This window comes from Myxine glutinosa, chromosome 13 (assembly GCF_964187855.1).
Source record: "Myxine glutinosa chromosome 13, kmMyxGlut1.1, whole genome shotgun sequence".
Taxonomy (NCBI): domain Eukaryota; kingdom Metazoa; phylum Chordata; class Myxini; order Myxiniformes; family Myxinidae; genus Myxine; species Myxine glutinosa.
Genome location: NC_136273.1, coordinates 24096117 through 24106270, shown reverse-complemented (window position 1 = coordinate 24106270; position 10154 = coordinate 24096117). Strand labels below are relative to the sequence as shown.

General features: G+C 44.0%; 1 protein-coding gene across 1 annotated transcript in view; it reads left to right on the top strand.

Moving 5' to 3' along the window:
• Window positions 1-2097: 2097 nt before the first annotated feature.
• The window catches only part of LOC137438726 (uncharacterized), a 230457-nt gene continuing 222400 nt past the window's right edge, over window positions 2098-10154 (top strand). The window contains exon 1 of the mRNA XM_068134015.2: window positions 2098-2298. Within this exon, the coding sequence (XP_067990116.2) occupies window positions 2240-2298 (59 nt within the window). The 5' untranslated portion in view covers window positions 2098-2239. The remainder of the gene's footprint in view (window positions 2299-10154) is intronic.

The following is a 10154-nucleotide window of genomic DNA, read 5'->3' as shown; positions in this document are numbered from 1 at the left end:
CAATCATCAAATGCACCTGTCCTTACATTTTGCCACGCCACCTGTGATATAATCCTGTTGTTGACCTCTTGCTGCGACAGACAATCAGTGACATGGTTCTTTAACAAATAAATCACCAAAGTGTAAAAGAAACTCACCAGATTGATATCCCGAGTTAAGAAAGTAAACCCAAGTCAAGAAAAAATATATATTCCATATTAAATGCCAAGTCTGTATATATATATATATCTATATATATATATATCTATATATATATATATATATATATATATATATATATGCTGAACACAAACATGCTGAACATCGTTCTGCCTAAAATTGTATTATTCGAGTTAGAGATGGACATTTCCCAATTTGAACAATGCAACCCAGTCATTTGTGTCCGGCGTTAGTTTCACCCATGTGTTGTAGACAAAATGCCAGGAATCATGATTCGTTTTTGGCCTTTTCCTTTTGTAGTTTCATCACGAAGATGTGAAATTAAATTGACGATATATCCATCCTTGAAGTTTTTAAATGAAAATAACATTTTCGAGAATTTCAGGCACGATATTTATTAATGTGAATACGTCCTTTCCAAGAAATGTACAGTGTACTTGAAAGGATCCCTGCGCTGTATATACTGAATCGAGTCCAACATAACTATCTGAATTATCTTCGACCCAATGTTTCCTTCTTTTGGAAGTATTGCATTTCCTGTGAACTTGAATCGACCTATATTATTGGTCTGGTGATTCTTCCTCATGGGAATGAAATCAACCATATAATGACTGTTAACCTTACTAAAGGACAGTTTTTGGTTGTCAGGCTGGTGTTTGATGAATATTTAGTATTTATAAATGAAACCTTACTTCATCGAAAGGTGGATTATTTAGATTTACACCAGAGATACTGAAACGACATAGCTGGAGGCTTCCTTCGTCCAAAGATCTTTAGCTCTTGGTTTTCAGCCTTGTCTAGGGTCAAAGGTAAAAGTAACTATTTGGAAGCAATAACAAACGACTTTCACTGGCACTTTTTCTTGTGGTTTTGCCAGAGCTAGATTTGCCCCCTTCATCCAATTCATATCTGGATTGCAGTTCTGTTTCCATGAATATATATCAACAAAGGGTCATGAGTGCAAATGTTCACCCAAAGAATTTGAAAACCTCACCATATTGTGCTACCCAAGAAGAGAAAGCATTGGATGAATACTTTGCCACGGCTGTTCTGAGCCAGTTGTCCTCATGAAATGTTTCCGGTTGATTTGTATAATCGAGAAGATAATTATGCTCCTTAGAGAAACCTTTCCTAATGTAGAAAATGAGCGAAAAGCAACCGTGAGCACGGAACAATGATTATCCTGGTATAGTGGATGTGGAGACGGGAGATGAGAAGGAAATCAAAACGTTGTATGGTGGTCGGTGAACACAGAGCCCAAACGGTGCCGAGTTTTAGCAACTTGGCCAACACTTTCCACGCTGATTTCAACTTTGGCAGAGAGCGGCGTCCACGTGGCTACGGGCGATTTCGAACGACGTGGACAGCAAAAAGGGTTTGTGCCCCCACAGCATGATGGAAAATGGTCGTGTCCTGCTGCGGGTATGATACTAAGAGGCAGGTTCGGGGGTGAAGGTAACTTTGAGCCGTCATTTTGCAAAGAAAATTTTGATGGTGTGAGGTGTCGGGGACCATTGGAATGAATGCATCGATGAAAAGACGCCCCGTGGAAACTGTGCGCGTTTATTCCATTCATGCAGACGGTCTAGAATGAATGTGGCTGGGCCTCTTGCTTCAGAAGAGTTTGTAAAAGTTAAAAATCTGAGGGTATATAATAGAGAGGTTTAGAGGTAGAGGAAGATATCGATTTAGAAAGGCCTTGCTGTGTTCCTGGAAAGTGAAACAAAAATCTATTGCATCTCTATGCACACTTTGATCCATTCTCCGCCCTCCTATTCGAGACCACTTATATCCCTCTTGGTTGCAACTCCTCACGCCCCCTCACATCTCTTTATTTTCCCCCTCGTTCCCCCTCTGTCTTTCTCTCTTTCTCTCTGCGAGGTTCATTCACATCTTATCCCACGCGCCTTTTCTCAATCACATCCCCAGTGCACCACTCCCGCACCTTCTCACATCCCTACAATACCGCTCCACTTTATCCTCCCTGCCCGCCTTGCTGCAGAGCTCGCCGCGCTGTCTGTGCTAATGGGCCACCCTCGTCCCCGCAGGGAGGTCCAGAGCGACGAGGGCATTGGGAGAGATGCTGGAGGAGCTTCGCTGGCCGCCCGGCCGAAAGCTACTGCTTCGCCCGAGGCACGCGTAAGTGTGGGGAAGTTTGGGGGTGGGGATAGGAAGCTGCAGGGGTGGGATGGGTGCTAGTGGAGGAACTGATAAGGTTCATACGATGCTCATTGAGAGGACATTAATCTTACACAGTGCTGTGGATATGTAAATTGTCATTTGGAAGTAAAAATAAAAAAGGCACAGTCGTGCAGGAAAAATTCATGATTATTTAAATAATTCCTTATTGTATACATCTAGCCTGGTGTTGGCTTAGCGGTTAGGGTGCCGGTTTGGGATCTGAGGATCCTGGGTTCGTAATCCCGGTCGATCGCTGAATTAACGCCAGGGGGGTTGAATCAGCCTGTCATCCTTCCGAGGTCGGCAAATTGAGTACCAGCTTGCTAGTAATTCCCTGTGTGTCACAAGAGGTGACTAACAGGGTTGGTGGCAGTAAGGGCATCCGGCCATAAAACATTGCTTCAAAGAAGGGACCATGGTGCCCGAGAAAGGCCAACCCCTGCTCTGGGGTTGGCCTTTTTGGCCTCTAAAGCCTCTTTAAGGTGATTCTAACGGGAAAAATGGCCTCTAAAGGTGATTCTCATTGTATACATCTAGATAGGGAAAGTAACTTTGGGGTGGTGTTGAAGGAGCATCATTTATGTGAAAGAGTGAGTGGATGTGAGGAATGTTGTTCGGCTCCCATAAATACCACGGACCATCACCCAAAAAGAGCAGTGTGAAATGGTCACCTGCATTTGCAAAAGAGGAATTGTGGGTAGCAGTAAGTATGAATAATCAGATTTGACTGGAAGAGGAGGAGGTGGGTGGTTGGTGGTAGCAAAAGTAAAGTGAGGGGATTGAGGCGTGCTTGCTAAGATGAACAGAGATGATCAATGACTTGCTTCGGGGATGAAGTATTTTGAGAGAGCCTCACACAGCTTCATCTTATCAATCACCTAAGGCAGGAAAACCTCTCTCATATTGGTTCAAGTAGATGCACCGGAGATGAGCACAGTTTTCATTACCATTTCATATTAATAGACAACATCACCAACCTAAGGTATTTCAATGCAAAATATTTTTGAGATTTGACCTCAACAGCTCTCATGAGAAAGAGGTGAGGACGATATGAAGCGCCTGGACGAAACCCACTGACCAGCTGATGCCGCCATGATGCAAACCCCCACAGAAAGCGACACACGTGGGCTGTCAGTGACACCTCCTCTGAGGAATGGAGTCAGGACTGAGGAAATGCAGGGAATGATTAGGGGGGGCATTACCGACAATTGAAGCCAGATCGTCAGCTTTTTGTGTAGCGGTGTGTCAGCCTGTCACAACCCGCTTTCAGGCCTTGTGCCTGGATCGCATTTATTTTCCCCGTTGTGCCTGCCGGCTGTACTTCCCATATGTTCCTAATCTTATTGGCTTGGTAGCTGTCGGCACGCCACTAGCTCACGGAGCGGTCCTCCAGTTTATTCGCTTACCCCAGACAATTAACCCAGCATATTAGGTATAATTATCACATCACATGCTTCCGCAGTTTTTCTTTCCAGTCTGACTCTCTGTGTTTTTTAACCATGGGAGTACAACATGCAATTACATGCCAAAGCTCTCGGCTTTTCTGCACAACATTTTGGCAGATTTGAAGAGTCCAGGTAAATACTTCATTGTGGATGCTCAGTCTTTGTATTTTTTTCTTTTTACGGTGACCTAAGGCTCGCGTAGGAGCTTGTATCCATATCACTTGCAGGACAAGGGCATTAGCAGACATCATTGTACCTTTACACATATATTACAAGGACATTAGTAGGAAATGGACAAATCCGACAGGATTTTTTTTTATTTTTTTATTTTTATTTTTTATATACAGAATCGAGGCTCGTCAAAGAGCTAACATTTATCACACAAACAAATCAAACAGACACACAACGTATATCATAAGGGGAGCGGTAGACAGATGGGGAGAGAAGGGGAAGGACACAAACACAACATTTGAGAGCAGGGACATCGGGAGATCTGTGGGAGAGAGAGGGCTTGGGGGGGGAGGAGGCGTGGGAAGGGGGGGGGGGGGGGGGTTGGAGAAGTATAAAACACAAGGACACTGCAAGGACTTCCAGGAAAGAAGTTGGTATTTCAATGGCAAAGAGGTAGCGCACTTAATTTGCAACTTCTTACTCTGTGTTTGATACCCGAGCCAACTCGAAACTATCGGATTGGTGCTTTTCAGGCACGATGGTGCATCACAAAGTGTCCCTCCGATGGACGTTAAGCTGGGTATCCTGTCTGCTGGCAGTTAGTGGGCGTATAATATCTCACGATGTCTTTCGCGGAGATTAGGCGAGTTATCACTGGCAACCTCTAGATTACAAATTCCTGCCACCTTCAGTTGAACATTATACCTGGCCAGCCAGTTGATTAAAGACTAGGGCCAAACACTTTCCAACCAAACAATCACATTGTTTCTGCAGATCGTAGAGAAATGAATATATGCATCTTAAAGTGTCCAAGCTTAGTGGTAATGAAAAGGAGTCACAGGATCTTTCCATTCTTACCAACTCGTATGCCCTTACATGCATCCCTTTCTTTGCGCATTTATTGAATGTGCAACACATCCTACCTTTTTATTTTACAACTTTCAACCTGCCTTTTCTCAGCTTCACCTGTAGCTGCTTTTCTCCCATCTCACCTGTTATGTAACATTTTATTCGGACAACAGGCTCAGAACAGTTGCGGTGAAGTTTTCATTCAATGATTCCTCTTCTTGTGTTGTCCAATTTCCTTTGAAGTGTACATATACACTCATGACCCTTTGGTGATACCTCTTCATTGAAGCAACTCTGCAATCCGGATATGAATTGGAGGCAGGGGGCAACTCAACTTTGTCTTCCAACTTTCAACCTGCCTTTTCTCTACTTCACCTTTAGCTGCTTTTGAGCTCCTCGCTAACTCCCACCAACCTCATCCCTCCGAAAGGGGCAGGGAGAGGGGCATGGGTAAACTGTTTGTTATTTTATGAGATTCTTGCTCCTCTCTTACCTTGCCTCTCCAAGTTAACTGTTCTTCTACCTTGTCTCATCCAAGGGGGTGAGGAGGAGGGTATTCTTTTATGAACTTCCAACTCACTCGCACCAACCTCATCCCACTGAGGGGAGGATTCTTTTTTGAGCTACTTGCTGAATTTCCTCCAACACCGCCCCTCTGCAGGGGGCGAAGGGTGCGAGGTATTCTTTTTTTGAGTTTCTCACCGACTCCCTCCAGCCTCACCCCACCAAGGGGAGTTTTTCTTTTATGAACTTCCTACTCACTCACACCAGCTCGTCCCACTGAGGGGGGCAGGGGTTTGAAATTATTTGCCGAGCTTCCCACTCACTCACACCAACCTCATCTCCCCGAGGGGGGTTATCCTTTTTTTTGCGAATTGGAGCTTATAATGTGTGTATGTTGGAAAAAGAAACGTTTTGATGTGTAGAACAGAGATTGTTGGAAAAGCTTTTCATTTGAAATTGTTTTGTTTGCAACCTACTTCTTCAAATTTACTGCCTTTAAAATTGCAGCAAAAATATTTTGGCTCAGCCATGTGTTGAACGTTTTTTTCCGTTATTCATTGCTGAGATTTTTGAAGCGATCTTATTTCAAGGCATTGAAAGCTCGGCAGAACTTATATTGTATTAAGGGCTTGGTCACTTGCCAAGACGGGCATAAAAAAATATCGAGAAAAGCCAAAAGTGAGATGCTGTCTAGGCTTTGTGGTGAGTAAACCCACTGCTCAACTCGAGAGTGGAAGTTCCAATATTGTTTGAACCATCACACCATGACTCCTCATTTTTCGTCTCATCCTTACAGCTATGACATGGTGTGCGTGTACACGTGTGTCTATGCTCATTGAAGAGCGGAACATCGGTGGATTTAGGAGTGTACGTGTTAATGCTGGGGATAAAAGGAACTACTGTAGCAAAGTGGTCACGCTCTCAATTCTGAGATGTTGTTGGATTTGTTTTCTCATGGAGTCAATCCTGGTAGGAACTGCCATTTTGGTATAGCGCCAGCAGGAGGTGTTGCATGTCAGAGCACATTGTCCTTTAGATGGCGGAGTAAAGCCGGCTGTCTTATGTGAATTTGGATTGTGAACGTAGGATCTCGTGGTATCTCTCGATAAGATTTGGCCATTGTGAGCTGTACCCTTGCTAAATTCCTTGCCTTAAGATGATATATATGGCACATCTTACGTCTTTCTGCCCTGTTTTCTATGCCCTCACTCACCGTTTCACATATTGTCATAAAATGCATATGCAGGTTATTAACCCTTTGAACCCCAGTGGGTGATTTACCAACCGCCATATGCTTTATTTATTTATTTATTTTTCAAGGCGTAAGGCTCATAGTGGAGCTCTTTTTATACATTGTCTCAGGTTGATTTTCTCTGGTTTACAAGCATATCACGAGCAACTTCCTGAGCAATTAGCGAGTCTGTTACATATTACATCTAATCTTCGGTCTGAGCCTGTTGTCTATACACCGCCCAAATTCTGAGCCACCGCCAGTTGCTCAGGAAGTGCGAGGGAGGTTTTTGTGGAGAATTCTTGTGTATCGGAAAGCTGGGCAATAACTGCTGGTTTGACTGGCACCGCAAAGTACAGTATTGGCGATAAACTCAAAAAAGAATAAAATAAGAGTCTTTGAGTCAAAATATCATTTACTTGTATTTACAGAGCTAGGAAAACATTTTTACAGGTAGAAAACAGAAATAAAAGTAATTTCAACTTATCTGTGATTTTTCTCCAGGAAGCCCAGGGTTGGGGAGCCGGAAGTCCAAGGAGCTCAGGGTTCAAAAGGTTAACAATGTCTTTAAATTATGCTGACGGCATCAAACTTTACTTCCAACTTAATTTCCATTCGGTCCAGTCATCAGTTGATTTTTCTCTAAGTCTTTGCTATCTATACTATAAAGGGAGCTGTGTGTGCGTGTGTCCGAGTTCCACCTGTTGGTTGGACAGTTCGCCTGACTCCACCCACAATTTCTGTGCTACGGCCACCATGTTTGTCCTTATTGCAATCACGGAGGTATATAATATGGAGAGCCAATTGGCCACCTCGCAGCATTAGCCGCCGTGAAGCCACCGGAAATAGTCTGGTGGCCATATTGGGAAGCCGATTGTTTTGTAAACAAAGCCTGTCAAAGCAAAGGCGTGGCGCACTGATTATGCAGCTGGAGCGAATTTTAGGACCGCCGACTATTTAATTAATATAGAATACTAATATTTGAACTGATATTCGGGCTCAGAATCCCGTTCTTTAAGGAAATGGTGTTCATTAAGTTTGAAGTTGATTCTAGACGCATTTTTCCTGGGGAATCCAATGGTTTAGAGCTTGTTTGAAAAAAAAGTGCCCAAAATTACCGCTCGGTGTTCTTTATCGTCCTTCTCATGACCCAATCACCCACTAGTAGGAATAAGAATCCTGACATGTTACACCCCAGTTTAACTCCTGTCTTCACCTTGAACCATTCTGTTGTTTCACCTTGGTCGACGACCGCACATTGAAAGTCTTGGTAAAGGGCTTTTACAAGGTTCACTAATTTTCCAGGTATGCTGTATTTCTTCATTATGACCCAGACTTTCTCTGGGCAAGGAGTCGAAAGCTTTCTAGAAATCTATAAAATTGAGGTACATCGTCGTTTGCCATTCTTTGGCTTGTTCTATAATACTAGGGCATGCCCGTACGTGGGTGCAATGCCCGTACGTGGGTACGTGGGTACGTGGGTGCGAGTACGGTGACAATCCCCCCCCCCCCCCTCTATTTACATGAAATGGTTTGGTCCATGAAATGTTTTGGTCCATTCGCAACGCCAAAGCGAACGGCGAACGCTTTACATGAAATGGTTTGGTTCATGAAATGTTTTGGTCCATTCGCAACGCCAAAGCGAACGGCGAACGGCTTGCGAGTACAGTGACAATCCCCCCCCCCCCCCCCCCCCCCCCCCTCTATTTACATGAAATGGTTTTTATTAGTTTTAAAACATAGTTTAACGCCAACATAGCGCCAACATAGTTTGCAAACGTGAAATAAATGAATACGCTCTCAAATGTGCCATCCGAGGCAGAGTGTGTTCGCCACGTTCGGCACACGCGATAGCTCGCTGCTCTCTGATTGGTTGAATCGTTTTTTGGACATAGCTCGGTAAGTAATTGTCCGATTAATATGAAACCTTGAAAAGGCACATCCTCGGGTCCCCAGCAATATACCTGGCAAGTTTAAAGTATATCGGACCCGTGGTTGTCGAGAAACAGCGGTCACAGACAAACAAACAAACAAACAAACACACAGAGATTACTGGAATTATAGATAGATTCCTCAATATAAGGATCTGATTTGTTGTCATGTTATATGATGTTACTTAATTCAGTCATTATATTGTAACTAAGATGTGTATGTTTCTATTACCGAGATGTTAGAAACCAGTCACATAAATGACATGAAACGCTGTCATCTATCTATAATTCCAGTAATCTCTGTGTGTATGTCTGTATGTCTGTGACCGCTGTTTCTCGACAACCACGGGTCCGATATACTTGAAACTTGCCAGGTATATTGCTGGGGACCTGAGGATGTGCCTTTTCAAGGTTTCATATTAATCGGAGAAGTAGTTACCGAGCTATGGCGATTTAGCCGTTCGCCGTTCGCTTTGGCTTTGCGAATGGACCAAACCATTCATGTAAATAGAGGGGGGGGGGGGGGGGTTCTGTGGTCGTTCGCTTTGGCTTTGCGAATGGACCAAACCATTTCATGTAAATAGAGGGGGGGGGGGTTCTGTGGTCGTTACTGCCACGCGGTTTGGAATGTTTTTCCGAACGGGCACCCACGTACGGGCACGTCCTAGTGTAGTTAACCCACACAATTCTTGGGTTTCGGAAGTTTTTGCTATTCATAACATACAAGACTTACATGTTGCAATGGAACGTTCAGCAGGACATGGTAATTGTTACATGAATAATGGAGCGGAGATATAGACATCTCATGCAACACATCTTTTACAGTTTAAATATTTACATGAAGTGTTGGTGAACTCCCCATATCAGACAAAGGGCAACCCACTTGCAGACTTGATGTCATGTCGCATCAAGAGGCGCTTATATGCGGCAACAAACTGCCGGGCCGTTGGGTTATTCCCACTTCCACATGCAATGCGGACCGCTCCAAAGAAAAGTTCAATGTGGTCTTGGCTCATTTTGTACGTGAGCAGGTATCGCAGGGGAGATGAGGCAGGTTTGACATATGTGAAATACAAAATTGTGACACTCTCTATGCAGATCATGAAACCAATGAAGGGGGTTTTCAAACGCGTATTGGTCATAACTTGACCATTCATGTTTTTGATGTTGGACAAGTAACTGTAGGCAGTATCCAGGAATGGCAGGAAAAGTCCTTCTCGTGATGTCATGAGTGGTGCCTTGTAGTTTCGTGCCAATGGATTGCGAGAATTTAGAATGTCAAACAGTTTGTCCAATGTTTCAATGTATTGGCAGGTAGCCTCACTGCCCTGAAATTCTGATAGTTGCAAAGTGTCCCTGCAAAACCGAATTGCATCTGCCACACTAGTGTCTGAGCTCAATGTCTGAGTGGCTGTGTCCACCTTCATGACATTGCTCTTCCACTCGATGTGTTTCCGGGAGAGCTTATTTCCCAGACGCAAGCCTTCCCTCTTCTGCAGATCAAAGAGTGCCTGGATGTATTTCCACGCGATGACTTTTTTGTTGCCATCCTCCATCATTTTCATGGATCCAAGACAGTTTCTTGCAAGTTTAAGCATGTGACATGCATCGAGTACTTCGAGTACTTCGGCTTCAGTCGGACGGTTTGACCAGCCCTGTCGAAGTCACTCTCATTGAAGTGAT